The sequence below is a fragment of the Ips typographus genome, linkage group LG6, assembly GCF_016097725.1.
Source record: "Ips typographus isolate SLU linkage group LG6, UJ_Ityp_2.0, whole genome shotgun sequence".
Classification (NCBI taxonomy): Eukaryota; Metazoa; Arthropoda; class Insecta; order Coleoptera; family Curculionidae; genus Ips; species Ips typographus.
In genome coordinates, this window is record NC_138427.1 from 9,209,476 (window position 1) to 9,227,281 (window position 17,806).

The 17,806-nt window shown below is 37.1% G+C and overlaps 7 protein-coding genes across 8 annotated transcripts; 5 read left to right on the forward strand and 2 right to left on the reverse strand.

The window, feature by feature from the left end:
- Positions 1-29: 29 nt before the first annotated feature.
- On the reverse strand, positions 30-1,911 carry LOC145731165 (uncharacterized). The gene is made up of 7 exons (XM_081982806.1): positions 1,659-1,911; positions 1,387-1,608; positions 1,187-1,339; positions 907-1,133; positions 587-851; positions 240-517; positions 30-187 (listed from the first exon to the last, which is right to left on the reverse strand). Exons 1-7 carry the CDS (start codon positions 1,790-1,792, stop codon positions 129-131), a joined length of 1,338 nt encoding a protein of 445 aa, XP_081838932.1. The 5' UTR covers positions 1,793-1,911; the 3' UTR covers positions 30-128.
- Positions 1,912-4,561: 2,650 nt separating this feature from the next.
- Positions 4,562-6,074, reverse strand: LOC145731168 (uncharacterized). Its single transcript, XM_081982808.1, has 2 exons — positions 5,625-6,074; positions 4,562-5,565 (listed from the first exon to the last, which is right to left on the reverse strand). Exons 1-2 carry the CDS (start codon positions 6,052-6,054, stop codon positions 4,748-4,750), a joined length of 1,248 nt encoding a protein of 415 aa, XP_081838934.1. The 5' UTR covers positions 6,055-6,074; the 3' UTR covers positions 4,562-4,747.
- Positions 6,075-6,666: 592 nt separating this feature from the next.
- LOC145731172 (uncharacterized) lies at positions 6,667-7,458 on the forward strand. Its single transcript, XM_081982814.1, has 2 exons — positions 6,667-7,269; positions 7,322-7,458. Exons 1-2 carry the CDS (start codon positions 6,852-6,854, stop codon positions 7,396-7,398), a joined length of 495 nt encoding a protein of 164 aa, XP_081838940.1. The 5' UTR covers positions 6,667-6,851; the 3' UTR covers positions 7,399-7,458.
- A 39-nt stretch (positions 7,459-7,497) lies between these two features.
- Positions 7,498-8,003, forward strand: LOC145731174 (uncharacterized). Its single transcript, XM_081982825.1, has 2 exons — positions 7,498-7,632; positions 7,680-8,003. The coding sequence occupies exons 1-2, from the start codon at positions 7,592-7,594 to the stop codon at positions 7,972-7,974; spliced, it is 336 nt and encodes a 111-aa protein (XP_081838951.1). The 5' UTR covers positions 7,498-7,591; the 3' UTR covers positions 7,975-8,003.
- A 489-nt stretch (positions 8,004-8,492) lies between these two features.
- On the forward strand, positions 8,493-10,589 carry LOC145731167 (uncharacterized). The gene is made up of 3 exons (XM_081982807.1): positions 8,493-8,962; positions 9,027-9,555; positions 10,230-10,589. The coding sequence occupies exons 1-3, from the start codon at positions 8,530-8,532 to the stop codon at positions 10,522-10,524; spliced, it is 1,257 nt and encodes a 418-aa protein (XP_081838933.1). The 5' UTR covers positions 8,493-8,529; the 3' UTR covers positions 10,525-10,589.
- A 112-nt stretch (positions 10,590-10,701) lies between these two features.
- Positions 10,702-14,516, forward strand: LOC145730476 (uncharacterized). The gene is made up of 6 exons (XM_081981692.1): positions 10,702-11,285; positions 11,339-11,870; positions 11,924-12,215; positions 12,819-13,311; positions 13,544-14,141; positions 14,199-14,516. Exons 1-6 carry the CDS (start codon positions 10,844-10,846, stop codon positions 14,491-14,493), a joined length of 2,652 nt encoding a protein of 883 aa, XP_081837818.1. The 5' UTR covers positions 10,702-10,843; the 3' UTR covers positions 14,494-14,516.
- Positions 14,517-15,094: 578 nt separating this feature from the next.
- On the forward strand, positions 15,095-17,752 carry LOC145731164 (putative methylmalonate-semialdehyde/malonate-semialdehyde dehydrogenase [acylating], mitochondrial). 2 transcript variants are annotated; one of them, XM_081982805.1, is made up of 9 exons: positions 15,095-15,171; positions 15,392-15,463; positions 15,781-15,943; positions 15,997-16,191; positions 16,242-16,355; positions 16,412-16,578; positions 16,640-16,878; positions 16,934-17,117; positions 17,170-17,752. In XM_081982805.1, the coding sequence occupies exons 2-9, from the start codon at positions 15,449-15,451 to the stop codon at positions 17,644-17,646; spliced, it is 1,554 nt and encodes a 517-aa protein (XP_081838931.1). In that variant the 5' UTR covers positions 15,095-15,171; positions 15,392-15,448; the 3' UTR covers positions 17,647-17,752. The 2 variants fall into 2 exon arrangements, with proteins under 2 accessions (XP_081838931.1, XP_081838930.1); XM_081982804.1 differs by lacking the exon at positions 15,095-15,171 and having other exon boundaries at positions 15,321-15,463.
- The last annotated feature ends 54 nt before the right edge of the window (positions 17,753-17,806 follow it).

A 17,806-nucleotide genomic window follows, 5' to 3' on the forward strand; every position in this document is an offset into this window, starting at 1 on the left:
AAACGTCGGTACAAAAAAAAAACACAAACTAAAACAGATAAAACTAAATTTATTTTTGTACATTTCATTTCCAACTAAGCTAAATTACCCTCTAAATTAATAAGTTAAAATAAATTAATTAGCACAAATCACCCGTTCATGGCAATCGGTACCATCATGGCCATAGTAGCCGGGATCATACCAGCACCTAACCTCAAAACCCCGTCAAACTGCGCCATTTCTGTTCACAAAGTTCTTACCTACGGCGGCCATTACAGCCCCCGGATCGCCATATTGAGGACCAGAATCCACACGTTTAGTGCCGGAATCGTTGGTAGGGTCCTGGTTGCCTTTCTTGTTCGGTTTCCTTCTCTTTCGTTTTCCTTTTACTTTCAGCACGTTCTGTTTTTTATCAAACTTTTGTTTCGCCTGTTCGACGCTTTCGAAAGTCGACTCCACTTGAAGCAAACCGCCGTGCGACGTTGTCATGTTTATGTTGGAACCCTTGAGAGGTGGCAACACGGTCAAACGAACACCCCTACATGATGATTAAGTTTAGTTTTCACTAAATTGTCTTAAAAATTTATGAAAAAACCTCAAACATTACCTTGAAGCTCTTAGAGTATGGGTGGGGTCGCTGGTACTATCTATCGACAAGGATCGTCCACCATTTCGAAGTGGTTTGTACCCTTTGGTGGTGGACAACAGTACCCATTCACCCTCCCCATTTGCCGGGTGGTTCTCCGTGTGAATTTCAATTTCAGATCCGCGTCTCCTGAAGGAGTCGTACTGTCCGGGATTGGGAAAGTTTGCTGGACGTCCATCGGTTATAATTTCATCGTAAGGGTGGTTGGGGTGTTTACAGTCGTTTTCTGAAAATTTTCACTATATTTGCAACCTTTTAGACCAGTTAAGAGTTGAACTTACTATTATGATACGCGTAAGGCTTCTGGGTACTAACACTTCCATAAGGATCAGAGGGAAAGTGGGCTTCCACGTGCACTTTATGTCCAAAATAAGCGGTAGGACGTGGAGGGTAACTACTAGGCTGAGGGGTTGGTCTCAACCTATTACCATCATAGTAGTCGAAACGATCTGAAGATTCTGCAGGTCTGTGGTAAACGTACGGACTTGGAGGAGTAACAGATACAGGCCTGGAATTACACTTTAAGTTCTGTTTTGCCACCTGAAGATTGTTGTGACCAACCTGTTAAACTCTAGGTCGTCGTTATGGTGATAAGGCCTTTGTGAACCTTGATTGTAGTCATCATCCCAAGGACGATCGCTCACTGGTTTATACTTGCTTTCCCATTTCGAAATCTTCGAAACTGACCAGGGAATTGGGTCCAAACTAACCCACCTAAATTTTTTGATTGAGAAAAGCAATGTAGCAGTGTTGCAACATACCCTTTTCGATCATCGTAGGGATGGTTATGCCTTTGCAAATCCAGTAAAGTCCATTTACTAGCTTTGGCAACATCTCCATGATCTGGCACAGCACTAGGTTGAGCTTCCTGTTGCTTATTGTAGTTTTTCGTAAAAGTTTCCAGAAACTCCTTCAGGCTCATTTTCGAACCGTCATTGTTCAGTGTACTGTCCGATTGGATGCTGCGATGTCCAGTCTCAAATCTGACCAAAAACCTTTGTTCAACTTAAACCCAAAAAAATTGAAAACTCACCTGTTAGAGGGTAAAGTTCCTTGAAACAAATTATCATCGTGCAACTTCAAGGTGTCACCTTCTTCTAAAGTTGATTGTTCTTCAGTTTTAACCGCACTCAGACCAACAATCATTAAAAGTACGACGCTAATCATGGTTTTTTTGGAGCGATCGAAAAACTTGGGAAGAATGACCGATTAGGTTCACATCGAGTATGCAAATGCCAAACGAAGAAACGACCGAAGAAAGTACGGTACAACGGTGAAATGAGTTAGAGCGGAATGAAGATTGTGATTATAAATGTGTATCAAGTTATCCCTTCTTGCTTCTTGCGTTTAGTCCGGAAGCCGATGCCAAATAATGATCAAATAAATTAGAAGAAATTAAGTGATAATTAGTTTGTTTTAGAAACTCAATTCTCCTAACTAACATAACAATTATATATGTCATGGAAAATATTTGCAATGTTTGAGCTGAAATTGTATATTTTGGTATTCAAACCAAGTTTTAAGATTTCTAAGCACAAATCATTTTTTTTCTTCAAGTTTCTTATCAATACAGCCACAGTAATCTATGGTGGTCTATGGTAACATAGCTAACACAAAACTGTGAAAATTAACTGAATTTTACCATAAAATCAATTAATTTTTAATAATCAAGATAATCATCCTGTATAATTTCTTGTAGTATAAAGTAGAACTTTTTTGATAAAGAGGATATTTTACAGGAAATTTGTATTATTAGTGATAATTTAATAGTTCGTTTGATGGGATTTCCGTCAAAGTTAGGTTTTCAGGACAAAAAACATTTTAGCATAGCTCTTGTAAAAAACTCAATTTTGGCCTATCTGTTAATCGTTCATCAGTACAATGAGTGTTACATAGAACCAAACTACTTTTTGACAGTTTAACCATCAAACACCTGACTATAAAATGGAATTTCGTCTCAGGAAACGAATTCCTCAAGATGCAATTGAAAACCAAGCGACAACAACAAAAATGTCTCCATTGTCGTGCTAGTTCGTAATTAATATTTGTACCAGATCCGTATCTCTGTTTTGGTTTTCTTTATTTCGTGTAGAAAGTCAGCGTGAAATGAGCAAATGACAAAGAACTTGAACGGTGTGGGAATTCGTAGAAAAGGCTTTCACCGATAATAATAACGCAAATTTGATCTGAACATTGTAATTTTCGGATTGCATGTTTGGATATTTTCTTGTGAGTTTTAATTAGGTGCTTCTGGCCCAGTTGAAAACGCCACTCAATTATTTGGTCTGCTTGAAAAAGAGTTGCCAATGACTTTCCATTTCACATAAACCGCTACCATTAAACGGTTATTAGCGCCATCACGAAAACCATTAAACTTGATCCATTTTCAGGGGTTCTGGGTCATTTTTTCCATTCATCTGTCGTTGCTAAGAATTTCTCTTGGTCTTGTCAACGCGGTTTATTTTTGTACTTTCCTTTCGATTTCTATATAAAACGCATTAGCCACAAGAAGTGAAAATACATTTTGCTATAATAATTAACGTCAAATTAAATCATCAATTTGCGTATTTATGTAAGTGTTTTTCGCGTACATTGTATAACTACCCAGGACGCTGATTTACGACCGAATTATCCGACCGTGCCGTATAATTGCGAAAAGCTCAATGATAAATTTCGCTCTATAGCGAAACAAGTCATCCTCCAGATGCCCATTTAGATTCGCCCGTTAAACCTACCTGTAACTGTAAATCGGTAATTGAAACTGGGAATTTTTAAGTAACATGCGACCGTGAGAGAAAAATCCCTTTTAGATTTATTTCGACATTTAAACTATGGAGGAAGTAAGGCTTATAACGACTTTGAGCTATGGCGTCCGCTATTGATTTTGTGATAAAAATCTTGACCGTACATGGATTTAATAAGCATTAAACAACGATGAAGATTGAAGGTTAGGAAAAACTGCTGGGAACTATTTTTTGTTTTGTTGATCTCCTACGCCTGGAAATATACAAGTATTCAAGTTAGTTTATCAGATGATTTGAGGTTTTATTGATAAAATTGATTTAAACACCGTTCCAAGTATAATGATGCTAAGTCAGGACAGTTTATGATCAAAAAAAGCTTTCTGCTATTTTTTTTGAGGTTTTAAAATACTACACAAACTCCAAAATGCTTCTAAAGCAGTCGAAAGCCTTCCAAAAGCTGTTAGAATAGTCTAGAAGCTCTCAAAACTTTTAGAGCACTTTAAAAGCAACCAAAAGTTTCTAGAACCGTTTATAAAGTTTCAAATGCTTTAAAAGCAGTCCAGAACATTCAATGCTCTTTAAACTGTTCAAATACTTTCCAAATGCTCCTAAAGTAGTCTAAAAACGTTTTAAAACCTTACAGAAACTCCAAAATGCTTCACAAGCAGTCGAAAGCCTTCCAAAACAGTCTAGAAGCTTTCAAAAGCTCTTAGAACACTCTAAAGGCTTCCAAATGATCTTCAACTAGTATAGAAGCTCTCAAAAAACTTTAATGCAGTCTAAGAAGAGCTTGCATAAATTTCTAGAACCCTTCATAAGTTTTCAAATGCTTTAAAAGTAGTCCAAATCCTCCAGAAACCTTCCAAATGCTCCTAGAGTAGTCTAAGATATTTTAAAATACTTCAGAAACTCCAAAATGCTTCTAAAGCAGTCGAAAGCGTTCCAAAAACTTTTAGAATAATCTAGAAGCTCTCAAAACAGAGTATATATATTCCGTATGCTTTTAGAGCAGTTTAAAAGCTTCAAAAAATGTCTAGAACTTGAACTGAAAAGTTTTGCTTCTCTGAAAGGGTTTTGTGCTTTTTTACAGGATTTTATGCTTTTTGAGGAAAATAATTTTACTTTTTAAGAGCTTTTTTCACAATTTTATAATAGTATTTTCCAACGATTTCTGCTTCAAAGATATCACAAATTAGTACTAAGCAAAATATATTCTCAGTTTTTCCTATAACATGTTTAAATAAACAGTTGCTAGTTACTAAAACCACCATTTTACTGCTAATACTTGTTCAATTTTTTAAACTGTTTACTTGTTTTTATCTTTAACATTTACAAATTACTTAGTGCAAAATTACATTATAATTCACTGAGTAGTAACTTATATCCAACCTTTCTGAACTGCTGTTTGTACTATTAAAGTCATTCGTTGTTTCGCTCTCTCGCTCATATTGTTGACCATGTTTTGCATATGATCGTCCATGTCTACTTCTCCAGTTAAATGATCGGGAACGTTGTCCTTGGGTCCGAAAATAACATTACAGAAAAATATGGCGTGCATTACTTCGGAGGCTTTAGCCACCCTGTTCAGTTCTTCCAGGTATTGGTCATAAGTCAGCAGTTCGGGTATATCCAGCCTACTCAATATCGAAGTCAACTCGTGGTAGTAATACTTTGCCAGATCATCGAAACTTTGCGTGAGTACTTCGTCTCTCAAACTGGTCAACAGGAAAAACAGCAAATCTTTAGCGTAGGAGGAATAGTGACAGACTTGGAAATCCAAAATTTTCACTGGGGGTCTTTGAGAGTCAAAACGAAGTTTGGTTACCATGATATTGTTCACCCAAAAATCACTGTGAACCACTAAGGACCAGGGTTCCACACCGCCACCAGAAAACATATTTGCGTTTGGCTTCATGTTGTCTTTAAACTGTTGAAGTTGCTTTTTGTACGGCTGGCAACCAGGATATTCTAGTAATTTCCCTAAGAGAAGTCCTTCGCGCGGTACTGGAGGTTTGGTTTGTTCTCCAGAAGGTGGTTTGGGAGCTGAGTCTTCCAAGAACTTTTTAATGAATGCAAACTTATCCGGTCGTTTAAATTTCAGGCCCAAACTGGTTGCATGGAAGGCTGCCAGGGCTTTTAAAGTACTTTTTGCTGCATGAAGGTCGAAACCCACGTGACGATCTTCGTTAATGTAACCTAAAAATAATTCAAATTACTACACTAACTTCTGGAGGTAATAAAAACTAAGTACACACCTTCAGGAATCAAATTTCTGACTACTAACACAGATTCAGAGTCAGCATCTTTACTCGCTGCATTCAAACTTAAGCGAGATCCTAAATAATCAGGAAAGTAGTTGGAGTCGATGTTGTAATCTCTGGCAAACTCCTTATAAATAGGTATTACATCCGAATACCATTTGATCTCATTCTTCATTGCTACTGCGTTAAAATCCATTTCCGGTTTTTTGTCCCCAAACAAAGGTAACCTTTTGGCCACCGCACTAACTGTTTCACTTTTCCCATTTTCGTTTACCACCTCCACATCCACGCGAAACACTAAACTAAGGTAGTTTTCACCTGGGGCTGTTAATCTGGATAGGTTTACTTTGGTGACTTTACTACCACCAAGATGAGGTTGAAGGACTGTTTCGATGTCCCGAATACTGTAATTGTCCAGTGCCATTATTGTTGATTACTAAATGAATATCGAGTCACTTCCGATCATTTATAGCAATAATTGTAGATAAGGGTAACGCAAATATGTTACTCAAATTCCTTTCCGATTATCATTTTCAACAACAATTAGTTACACCAGGGAAAAATTTCTGGAATTTATTCAGATACTTAAAAACTACTCGAAATTCTCGAGTATTTTGATTTAAACCGATAAATATTTTTTTTTTTTAAGTAAAATGATGAATTAAATAGTATATTTAAGTATTTTGCTTATCTGATCCAACGTAAAGCGCTTACTTGCATAAACATGGAATTTAGACTTTTTGTCCTGTTTTACTGATTTTCACCGTTCAAAATACATGATTTTTATTATGTAACCGCGACTATTAGTTTCTATACTCGAAAATGCATAAAATTTACCATTAAGTTTAGATTTATTTAAACAAACTTAAAATGTCTAATAATAGTAGTATAATCAAGATTCATATTTGTTTCCCAGCAAAACTTATTGTATTCAACCTAACTAAAATGAAAATTCTGACAAAAAATTGTATTTTAAGGTCTTTTGATATAAATATGTCCTTATTTTTTGTTTCCATAAAAAGTATGGTAAAAACTATAAAAACATAAATTTGTAATACTCTAGCGACACCTCGTTTAGACAGAAAGACAATCTAGAAGTCAACAAGCTAATTATAATATTGTCTTAATAAATTATTAAAAAAATTTGTCACTATAACCTTGATCTGATAAAACTTGTTTTAAGCTTTTAGTTTGGTTTCAGATTTGGTACATTCTAGAACAATGGATTATACTATCCCAGAAATAGACCAGCTGGTGCAACCTTATCTTAACGGTGGTAAAATTGTTAAAGTTGACTTGTCCAGACTAACAGCCCCGGGTGAAAACTACATCAGCCTAGTTTTTCGTGCCGATTTTGAGTTGGAAACTAAAAATGGAAAAACTGAGAAAATTAGTGCAGTGGCAAAGAGACTACCAACGGGACCGTTAAAAGGAAAATTTGACTTTTACGCCATGTCCATGAAGAGTGAAATCGAATGGTACTCGAAGATATTGCTTTTATATAAGGGTTTTGCCAAGGAATTTGGGTTAGATTGTGACTATTTTCTTACCTATTTAGGGTCAAGACTCAGCTTGGATTTGAATAGTCAACAACCAGACTCTGAAGCTGTTTTAGTAGTAAAAAATTTACTACCTGAAGGTAATCTACTATTTTTTAACCAATCACAAACAACCTTAAACAATTTTTGTAGGTTCGATTAGAATCGATCGTAAAATCCCTGGCAGCATTCCACGCCACTGGTTTTGGTATCAAGTACAAACAACCTGAAAAATTCCAAATTGTTAAAGACATATTGAAAAACGCTATCCCCGACTCAGAAGGACCTCCTCCTGATGATGGTCCCCCAGAACATACAGTTTTTTCCATGAATTCCAAACCCTACAAATCGCAACTCCAAACCCTTAAAAACAACCTGCTACCCTTAGTCGAAAGGTACCTAGGTGGGCGATTGGAATGATGGATGGATGATGTTTTTCAGCAGAATTTTGATGACCTTTTAAGGTAACATTGGCAATTGTTTCTGACCTTAAAAGAAAATGGATTTTCAGGTTTTACCATGAAGAATTGACCGTAAATTTGGACAAAATTGTTATTCCACAACTGAAAATAACCTTCCAGGATTTTATGCAGGAATTAGACAGGGTGGTAGCAAAACACGAAGCGTTGCACGCTCTTTTCTTCAACGTCATAATATTCGCCCCTAAAGTTAACATACCAGATTATTTAACTGGGGAAGTGGATATGTTTGATCAAATGAAGCGGATGATTGACAATTTAAATGCCAGACAGAGAGAACGATTGCTACTTGTAGTGCAGACTTGCGCTAATAAAGGATGGATATGATTTTTTGGATGGATATGAAAAAGTCTATTTTATTTTCTATTAGGTAATAAATTGCGATGGTGGTATTGTTTGTGTAATTGATGATCTAAAATCATCAATTTAGGTTTGCTATTTATGAGCTTTGGCAACGTTGCCGATTTTCAAGGTGATTACGTATACAGGGTGGTCCACCATAATACTGATAATGTACTGATGACTGTAAGTCGTTTTGACTGTTCAAAGCTTTAGTTCCCATTAAACATATCGATACCTTATTCCTTCAAAATTAAACTTTAAAACCACCTACTCATCCCACCATTATGAAAGATAATCGTAATAAGTGGATGATAAGTACATTCCTCACACAATACAAAATTTTGGTTTAATAACGCAATATTCAAGGATAATTGTCAGGGAAGTACTTAAAGTTAAAGTGGCAGCACCTTTAATCAATTGTTCATACAAATCCATCTCCAGCATTAAGGAATTTGTACGTGACTGATAAAAAACCATTTTTATCTCGATTCACCAGTATATACACTATTGAATATCATTTTACGTTTCAATGTTGCAAAAATGGGTTCTCTCGATAACTACACGATTCCGGACGTTGAAAAGGTGCTCGTTTTGGGCGGACGTAAAGTCACCAAAGTAAACGTAGCCAGATTGACTGCACCAGGTGAAAATTACATTAGTTTAGTTTTTCGTCTGGATGTGGAAGTTGAGGATGAAAATGGAAAACGTGAAACTATACAAGGGGTGGCCAAAAGGTTGCCACTAGCGTCGGGCGACAAGACACAACCATGGGGCGATTTTAGTGCTTTGGCTATGAAGGCTGAAATTAATTGGTATAGCAAAATTGTGCCCCTTTTCCAGAGTTTTTCTAAGGAATATGGGTTGCCATATGACTATTTTCCCACTTATTTGGGAGGTAGACTTAGCCTGGGTGGGGAAAGTCAGGAAGCAGACCCTGAGGCTGTTCTAGTGGTGAAGAATTTACACCCTGAAGGTACTTTATTATTATAATATTATTGGTCAAGATTGAATTTTAAAACTTTATGATTATTTATTAGGTTACGCCAATGAAGATCGACATGTGGGATTTACTCTTGAAGCAGCCAAATCGATTTTAAAATCTCTGGCAGCATTCCACGCCACTGGTTTCGGAATCAAGTTTAAACAACCTGAAACCTTTAAAATCCTGGAAGAATTCTTTGAAAATGCAAAATTCAAACCACCCCCAGTCCAACCAGATGGTCCACCACCACCCGAACCACCAGAGACTCTGCTAGTGGAAAAATTAATCACACTTCCAGACTTTGAGCGCTATAAATCCCAGCTACAGTACCGAAAAGACCACCAACTGCCCATGATGGAAAGGCATATGGGTGGGGGACTGGAACCGTGGAACACAGTGTCGCACGGTGATTTTTGGGGCAACAACATTATGATAACCAAACCACGCGAAAATGGTGAGATCTCGGTGAAAATTTTGGATTACCAAGTATGCAATTACTCGACCTATTCCAAAGATGTCATTTTCTTTTTACTGACCAGTTTGAGGGATGAGGTGGTCAAGAATCATTTGGATGATTTGTTAAGGTAAATAGTTACTTTGAAGAAGCAAAAAATTGCTGTTTATGTAGTTAAATAGTTAAGGAAAGTCTAATTTTATGTAACAAACAGATTTTTGCTCCAAAAGTGGATGATGTCGGAGGTACAGAGTGTCAAAAGTATAATTCAACTACTCACGAAATTCTAAAAGTAAATTGTACTTTAACACTCTTCCAGTATTCACAATTTTTGCCACCCTGTACGCAATTTTGAAGATAACATTTTTTACTCTACACCACTGGAAAGAGGAGCTGAAAACGGTTCTTTTAAGTGGTTTTCCACCCTGAACTCCCAAAAATAACTGAGTTACAAGATGTTCCAATTTCAAACCACAATTTCAGCATCAACCAAGTTATTTTGCTAAATAACTCAAAAATGTTCTTAAGAATCTGTTAAACTCATCCATGGAAGTTTCACAGTCCGTCAGTGCATGAAAATGATTTATGACTTTTCAACTAGACCCATATATTTACTGGTAAAATTGGTAAATGTTTCTGTCATACTGAATTTTCCTTATCTAATTTTACTTTACCTTACCGGTTATAACCGGTCACATATTAAAGCCTCAAGAACTTGTGGTAGAAATTTTCCGAACATTTTAAGAACACCCTGTATAAGTATTGTCACTCGTGACTTGAACTGATTTTTTTCATCATTTACAGATTCTACCATGAAGAACTGACCGCTCTGTTAGAAAAATTGGACATTCCCGAACTGAAACTCACCTATCAGGCATTTGAAGAGGAACTAAACAGGGTGGTACCAGATTACGAGGCGTTACACGCCCTTTTCTTCTGCGTCATTATTTTCGCGCCCAAAAACAACGTTCTTGATCATCTAACTGGAGAGGTGGACGCTATGGATAAAATGAAAACCATGGTTGATAATTTGACCGAAAGACAGAAAGAGAGACTGAAGATCGTACTGGATATTTACACTGAAAGAGGATGGATATAGGTTAATTAGGCTAGAAATTAACATTATTTATTTATTTCAATTATAATACATTAATAGCTATTTAACAAGACTATAAATTTGTGACGTCATCCTAGTTTTAAACTTGAACATCAAACAGTATTTTTTTATTAGATAATTACAACAACCTTTTGCTGTCTCACGATCGAAAATGGTAGGTTGTTGACTAGTGATTAACGAACTAAGCGGGAATGATGATTTGCCAACTTTTTTTTTACGTAATTTAAGTACCAGATTGATAAACTTGTTTTCTATTTGTTAAATTCAGTATCCTAGCAGATTACGAACAGACGACACGACAATGACGACCAAAAACACTGCGCTCGATAATTACGGTATCCCTGATATTGATAAAGTGGTGCAACCGTTTATTAATGGTCTCAAGGTTACTAAAGTGGATTTGTCCAGATTGACGGCCCCAGGTGAAAACTACCTTAGTTTAGTATTCAAAGCTGACCTGGAGGTGGTGGACGGTGATGGAAACAGCGACAAAATCAGTGCGGTGGCCAAAAGGCTTCCAATTGGTCAGAAAAAGGAAAGTTTGGGTTTTAATGCTGCGGCCATGATGAATGAAATCACGTGGTACTCGAAAGTGGTACCCATTTTTAAAGACTTTGCTACAGAAAATGGATTGGACACAGAGTACTTCCCCACCTATTTAGGTTCCAGGCTCAGTTTAGACCCTGAAAGTGAGGAAGTGGACTCTGAAGCTGTTTTAGTAGTTAAAAACTTACTTCCTGAAGGTGAGTTTTACTTAAACTTTTTCTTTTTTTAAGCTAATCTAAAACTTTTACAGGATTCTTCAATGCAGACCGACGTTTGGGTTTCGACCTGGAAACCACAAAATCTGTCCTAAAATCCCTGGCAGCTTTTCATGCTACAGGTTTTGGCCTAAAATTCAAACAACCTGAAAAATTTCAAATCATCAAAAACTTCTTGGAAAATTCGGCGCTGCCACCACCAATCCCCAAAGAAGGTTCTAAAGGACTACCACCAGGTCCTCCCGAAGATTTAATCTTAACAAAATTGATGACCTTACCTCAGTTCCAAAGTTTTAAGCCACAACTGCAAAATCTGCAAAACAACAAAATATCCCATATTCAAAGGTCTGTAGGAGGTGGTTTGGAACCTTACAACACTGTGGTGCATTCAGATTTTTGGAGTAACAACATTATGGTGACTAAACCAGGTGAAAACGGTCCAGTTAAAGTAAAAATTTTGGATTTCCAAGCCTGTCAATACAGCAGTTTCGTTAGGGATGTGACGTTCTTCCTGCTAACCAGTGTGAAGGATGACGTTCTAAGGGAACATCTCGATGACCTTTTAAGGTAAAGCCAAAATTTGTCCACAAAACTTTAACCTGACAAAATAACATTTATAGGTACTACTACGATCAGCTGACGTCGATACTGGACACAATTGGAGTTTCTGAAGTCAAACTGTCCTACGAGGACTATACGGAAGAAGTGAACCGAATTGTACCCAAATACGAGATATTGCATGTTTTATTTTTCTGTGTTATAATTTTTGCCCCTAAAAGCAATCGCTCCGATCATTTAACTGGGGAAGTGGATATGTTTGAACAGATCACCAAAGTGGTAGATCAATTAGATGACAGACAAAAGGAGAGATTGGTTCTTGTTATAGAAATATGTGCAAGCAAAGGCTGGTTATAAATTTTTACATATTATATTGTATTATTATTATATTATATATAAATTTTGTAAAGTCAAATTAACCTTGACTTAAAATGAGCAATCAAATTTGTATTGTTAGTATTAGTAGTAGCAGTATTACTGTACAAAAAAATAATGTTTCTATAAATTTAAAAGAGAAAAAGTTGTTTTTTTATGCTTACTAATCCGTAAAAGCTTCATTTTTTCCAAAAATCTCAGTGGTTTAAAATTAAAAAAAATTTTTAGTTTTTTTCAAATTGCTGTCTGTTTCAACAAATTTCTGCAACTTGTAACAAACAAAATTAACGTTAAAATTAAATTTTAACTACATAGTATCTCGTGACAATTGTGCAAACTTTGTTTACAAGTTTAACAATTGGAAAGAGCTTTAACGCATTACAGTATAATACAAACCAAAAGCTTGTTAATCCCTGAGTTATATAGGGTGTAACACCTTAAAAAAAACAGGCGTTCAATTAACCTGTATATTTTTATCAACATTGGGTCACCGTGTATAACACCAAATATGTTTTTCGTGTGAAAATTGTTGACTAATGTGTAGTTAAACCAGTCGATTGTATTATTTATCATAGAGCGTGATTGAATTTTCAAGTTCAGTTGTGTTTAGGATTCACGAGAGATCGCAGTAATATGGCTCCCAAAATAGATTTTCTCCTAAATTACACGATTCCCGATATTGATAAAGTGGTGCAACCTTACGTCAACGATCGTAAAGTAACTAAAGTAAATTTGTCTAGATTAACAGCTCCAGGTGAGAATTACCTGAGTTTGGTGCTTCGCGTTGACCTGGAGGTGGAGAATCAAAATGGGGTAAAGGAGACGATTAGTGCTGTTGCCAAACGATTACCGCCAGTCAACCAGCATCCTGGTTTTAACTTCAATGGGATTGTGATGAAAAATGAAATTAAATGGTACTCGGAAGTGGTACCCATTTTAAAACAGTTTGCCAACGAGAATGGGATTGAAACGGATTATTTTCCAACTTATATGGGATCGCGGCTGAGTTTGAATCCAGAAAGTCAAGAAGCGGATTCTGAAGCAATTTTGTTAATCAAAAATTTAATTCCAGAAGGTATTTTTTATTATATTCTATACAGGTAGGGTTTCAAAAAAATGTCGATAGGAATTATCAGACTGACACTGATTTGTATTGGCTTTTACTTCTTATCATAGATTGGAATTTTATTAGATATCATAAAATCTAAGTAAAACTGCTTGTAAATTAATAATTGTCGGGATTATATAATAAATAAAAGAAACTAAACTAAATAGATACAAAAAAACAATGCTGCCACTTGTTCTAGGCTACGTCAACGAAGACAGACACGTAGGTTTTGATCTAGAAGCCGCCAAAACCACTTTAAAGACGTTGGCAGCACTGCACGCTACTGTTTTAGGGATGAAATTCAAGAAACCTAAACAATTCGACGTCATCAAAGCTTACCTCGAAGACACTGCACCCAAATTTCCTCCCGGAGGACCTCCACCTGGAGGACCACCCCCTGAAAGATTACCTCATGGTGGACCACCACCTGAAGGATTACCTCATGGTGGACCACCTGGACCTCCTGGAGGTCCACCAGACCGTTTAATCCTAGAAAAATTGAATAATCTTCCAAGCTGTCAAGCCTACAAAGCACACGTGCAACGTTTGATTGACAATATGGTTCCCTGGATGCAGGGTATCAGAGGTGCGGGGGTTGAACCATGGAGTACAGTGGCGCATAGCGATTTCTGGGGCAATAACATCATGGTGGCGAAATCTAAGGATAAACCAGTGGCGGTCAAGTTTTTGGACTTTCAAATTTATCAGTATTCTTCCTATGCCAGAGACGTAGGATTTTTCATGTTGACTTCTTTGAGTGATGAGGTGTTGAGAAATCATTTTGAGGAACTTTTAAGGTAATATTACTTAATTACTCCAAAATTAAAAATATAAATAACCTGACAATTTTCAAGGTTTTACCATGAACAGTTAACTTCAATTTTGAGCAAAATTGGTGTTGGAGAACCAGCGTTGACTTATGAAGACTACAAAGCTGAAATGAAAAGGATTGTGGAGAAATCCGAGGTGTACCACGCACTTTTCATGACTTGCGTAATTTACGCATCTAAAAACAATGTGCCTGATCATTTGACTGGCGATGTGGAATTTTTAGATCAAATGAAAAACATCGTGGAAAATATTGGTTCTAGACAAGAGGAACGATTAACACTCGTACTGGAAACCTGCATAAAACAAGGCTGGATATAAGTTATAAACGTAAATTATAAACATCTTGTGTTTTATTTATTGTATTTTAATAAAAATATAGATAACACAAACTCAAAAACCTTAATGGCGTACAGGGTACTGTACCAAAGTCCTACAATTTTCAAGATTATGAAAGTTTTCATTATGTTCAGCAGAAAATTGCATTGTCTGTCCTATTTCAAATGGGACACCCTGTGTATATTACGTCACTCACTTCTGCCTGTCTACACAGTGGTCTACCATGTGGTGTACAAAAACTGCGCAGTTTCGAAGATATACAGGGTGAAAGTTGTCGTTACATTCAGGTGCTTAAAATTCCACTAAGTCAAATGGGACACCATGTAAATTTCAATTTTATTCGATTTGGCTTGTCAAGACCTGAATACTGAATTTTTCAGAATAAAAATGTGCCAGACATTGAACCTAAAGTTAAAATTATTATGAAAAAACAATCTAAACCTTTGGGTACTACCTCAACTACCTGAACATGCCCATTAAAACCTAACGGTACCACTTACATGGTACTCTCTCAGTCCCATCCTGTTGACCCAAGTTCTGTCGATTGCAAAACAGTGATAAACGTTACTTAACTGTAGGATCAGTATTGTGGCAGTGTAAACGAGTGATAACCTTAGCAATATTACAGCCAGTGACTACGTTTACAGCGGCAAAGCAACGGTAAAGTGATTTTTTTTTTCGAATAACAGGACAGTATTTTTGTATAAGTTTAATGACTGTTTTCATGAGTTTTGTTTGTTCTGCTTATAAAATGTATGGGGATTGATATTTTGGGTTAAACGTAGTCAGTAGTAAAGTAGAAGGGGACAAACAACATGTGAACGTATTACATTAATTATCGTGTGTTGTTTTCGTTAACATTTATACGGGTTCCTCTTAGGTTTGATCAGATTTACTGCCAGATTCGACTGATAACGCTCCGATAATAAATAGCAATATGATACGACCTAATGTAAGTAAATCTCTTATAATCTGTTATAACCCTTTAAAAAGTGTCATTAAAAAGTTCCAAAAAAATCGATAACATTCATATAAATTAACCTAATTGACTAATCTGTAAAATACTTTTTAATTGCATTTTTTTGTTAATATTTTAATCATAGAAGTGTTGATTCTTTATTTTTCAAGACAGATGTAATGTAGAAAACATCCAGCCATGTTTGGTAACATTTTTAAGAAACCAGCAAGTTTGAACTTTACCAAAAAATTGACTACTAAATCAAAAAGTCACGAACCACATTGTATTTTAATTTATTGAAATGTGTGTAGCAATTCCTAAACATCTTGAAGCGACAATACTCGAACGTGGCTCCAACCACTAAACTGTTCATAGACGGGCAATTCGTCGAATCTAAGGCCACCGAATGGGTGGACCTCCACGATCCAGCCACCAACAACTTGGTGACCAAAGTGCCTCAAAGCACTCCAGAAGGTACGATTGTCGTACTTCCTTTTGTATCAGGGTTGAGGCCATTTTTTTTTTAGAGATGCAGGCCGCCGTTCAGTCTAGTCAAAATGCCTACGAGTCCTGGAAGAACACTTCAGTATTGACGCGACAACAGTTGATGTTGAAACTGCAAGCTGTCATTAGAAGAGACATGAAGAAGATTGCAGCTAACATCACTTTGGAGCAAGGCAAAACTCTTGCAGACGCTGATGGTGATGTTTTGAGAGGAGTTCGTGAGTACTGAACCACCTGATAAAGCAATTTTTAATTACACTTTTTGCAGAGGTTGTTGAACACGCTTGCGCAGCAGGTACTCTCCTCCAAGGAGAATCTCTCCAAAGCATCTCCAAAGACATGGACATTACTTCGTATAAAGTTCCTATAGGAGTTACAGCAGGTTAGTACATTTTCTCCAAACTTGAACTATATTAGTGACTGTAATATGCAACACAGGGATATGTCCATTCAATTTTCCTGCCATGGTTCCTTTGTGGATGTTTCCTTTAGCCTTAATTGCCGGAAACACTATGGTGCTCAAACCTTCTGAAAGAGATCCAGGTGCCACAATGTTGCTGATGGAGTTGTTGAATGAAGTGGGTTGCCCTCCAGGTATCGTCAATGTAAGTTTTTCTGATGCAGCAGGAAGTTTTCGGTCAGACAGTGATTTCAGAAACTTTCTAGGTTATTCATGGTACCCACGATGCAGTCAATTTCATCTGTGACCATCCCGATATCAAGGCTATCAGTTTTGTAGGAGGAGACAGGGCGGGAAAGCACATTTACGCCCGTGGGGCTGCGAGCGGTAAACGCATTCAATCTAACATGGGGGCGAAAAACCATGCAATAGTTCTGCCCGATGCCGACAAAAATGCCGCCCTCGACTCTATAGTAGGGGCGGCGTTTGGGGCAGCAGGCCAAAGGTTTGTATTATATTTCTCTTTCGCTAAAACTTTAGTTTGATTGGAATTTGTCCAGGTGTATGGCTTTGAGCGTGGTTATTCTAGTTGGGGAAAGTCAAAAATGGATTCCTGACCTGGTGGAGAAAGCGAAACAATTAAAAGTGAATGCCGGACATGAGCCTGGTACTGATGTTGGTCCTGTCATTTCTCCCCAGGCTAAGGAGAGGATTTTACAGCTTATCGATGCTGGGATTAAACAGGTCAGTGCTACCTTATTCTTGTTAACAACTAACCTAACTTAGTTGAATTTAGGGGGCCAAATGCCCACTAGATGGCCGTAACATCAAAGTGGACAAATACCCTAATGGAAACTTCGTAGGCCCTACAGTTCTTACCGAAGTCCTACCATCATACGACTGTTACAAGGAGGAGATTTTCGGGCCGGTCCTGTCCGTAATGTCAGCTGACACTTTGGAGGAAGCCATCTCCATCATCAACTCCAATCCGTACGGAAACGGTACAGCCATTTTCACCACCAGCGGCAACCACGCCCGCCAATTTGTGCACGAAGTGGACGCGGGGCAAATCGGAGTAAACGTACCCATTCCGGTGCCCTTGCCCATGTTCAGCTTCACCGGGTCTAGGGGTAGTTTTCATGGTGACTTGCATTTTTACGGTAAACAAGGGTTGAATTTCTATACGGAGACCAAAACGATCACCTCGTTGTGGAGGAAAGGAGCGGTGGCTGCTAGCGCTACTCCTTCAGTCTCTATGCCAGTACATAATTAAACTACATACACTAACAGGTTGAAGGGATGGAGAGGATAGATTTAAGTGCCATATTTTTGTGATCTGTGACTTTGTTTTTTTTTTTATTAAACTATTTTCTTCTGCACTTCTCCTTTATGTTATTTTAGTGAAAGACCTTTTTTCTTAAACCCTTCAAACT

Coding starts and splice junctions, on each gene's coding strand:
- LOC145731164 (XM_081982805.1), top strand. Junction 16,192..16,241: donor TGATGTTTTGAGAGGAGTTC/GTGAGTACTGAA, acceptor CACTTTTTGCAG/AGGTTGTTGAACACGCTTGC. Junction 17,118..17,169: donor TCGATGCTGGGATTAAACAG/GTCAGTGCTACC, acceptor AGTTGAATTTAG/GGGGCCAAATGCCCACTAGA.
- LOC145730476 (XM_081981692.1), top strand. CDS start 10,844: ATGACGACCAAAAACACTGCGCTCGATAATTACGGTATCCCTGATATT. Junction 11,286..11,338: donor TAAAAACTTACTTCCTGAAG/GTGAGTTTTACT, acceptor AAACTTTTACAG/GATTCTTCAATGCAGACCGA. Junction 14,142..14,198: donor CATTTTGAGGAACTTTTAAG/GTAATATTACTT, acceptor ACAATTTTCAAG/GTTTTACCATGAACAGTTAA.
- LOC145731167 (XM_081982807.1), top strand. CDS start 8,530: ATGGGTTCTCTCGATAACTACACGATTCCGGACGTTGAAAAGGTGCTC. Junction 8,963..9,026: donor GAAGAATTTACACCCTGAAG/GTACTTTATTAT, acceptor ATTATTTATTAG/GTTACGCCAATGAAGATCGA. Junction 9,556..10,229: donor CATTTGGATGATTTGTTAAG/GTAAATAGTTAC, acceptor CATCATTTACAG/ATTCTACCATGAAGAACTGA.
- LOC145731174 (XM_081982825.1), top strand. CDS start 7,592: ATGGATGATGTTTTTCAGCAGAATTTTGATGACCTTTTAAG. Junction 7,633..7,679: donor AATTTTGATGACCTTTTAAG/GTAACATTGGCA, acceptor ATGGATTTTCAG/GTTTTACCATGAAGAATTGA.
- LOC145731168 (XM_081982808.1), bottom strand. CDS start 6,054: ATGGCACTGGACAATTACAGTATTCGGGACATCGAAACAGTCCTTCAA. Junction 5,566..5,624: donor CAGAAATTTGATTCCTGAAG/GTGTGTACTTAG, acceptor AATTATTTTTAG/GTTACATTAACGAAGATCGT.
- LOC145731172 (XM_081982814.1), top strand. CDS start 6,852: ATGGATTATACTATCCCAGAAATAGACCAGCTGGTGCAACCTTATCTT. Junction 7,270..7,321: donor AAAAAATTTACTACCTGAAG/GTAATCTACTAT, acceptor CAATTTTTGTAG/GTTCGATTAGAATCGATCGT.
- LOC145731165 (XM_081982806.1), bottom strand. CDS start 1,792: ATGATTAGCGTCGTACTTTTAATGATTGTTGGTCTGAGTGCGGTTAAA. Junction 1,609..1,658: donor GGAACTTTACCCTCTAACAG/GTGAGTTTTCAA, acceptor GTTTTTGGTCAG/ATTTGAGACTGGACATCGCA. Junction 1,134..1,186: donor GACGACCTAGAGTTTAACAG/GTTGGTCACAAC, acceptor GTGTAATTCCAG/GCCTGTATCTGTTACTCCTC.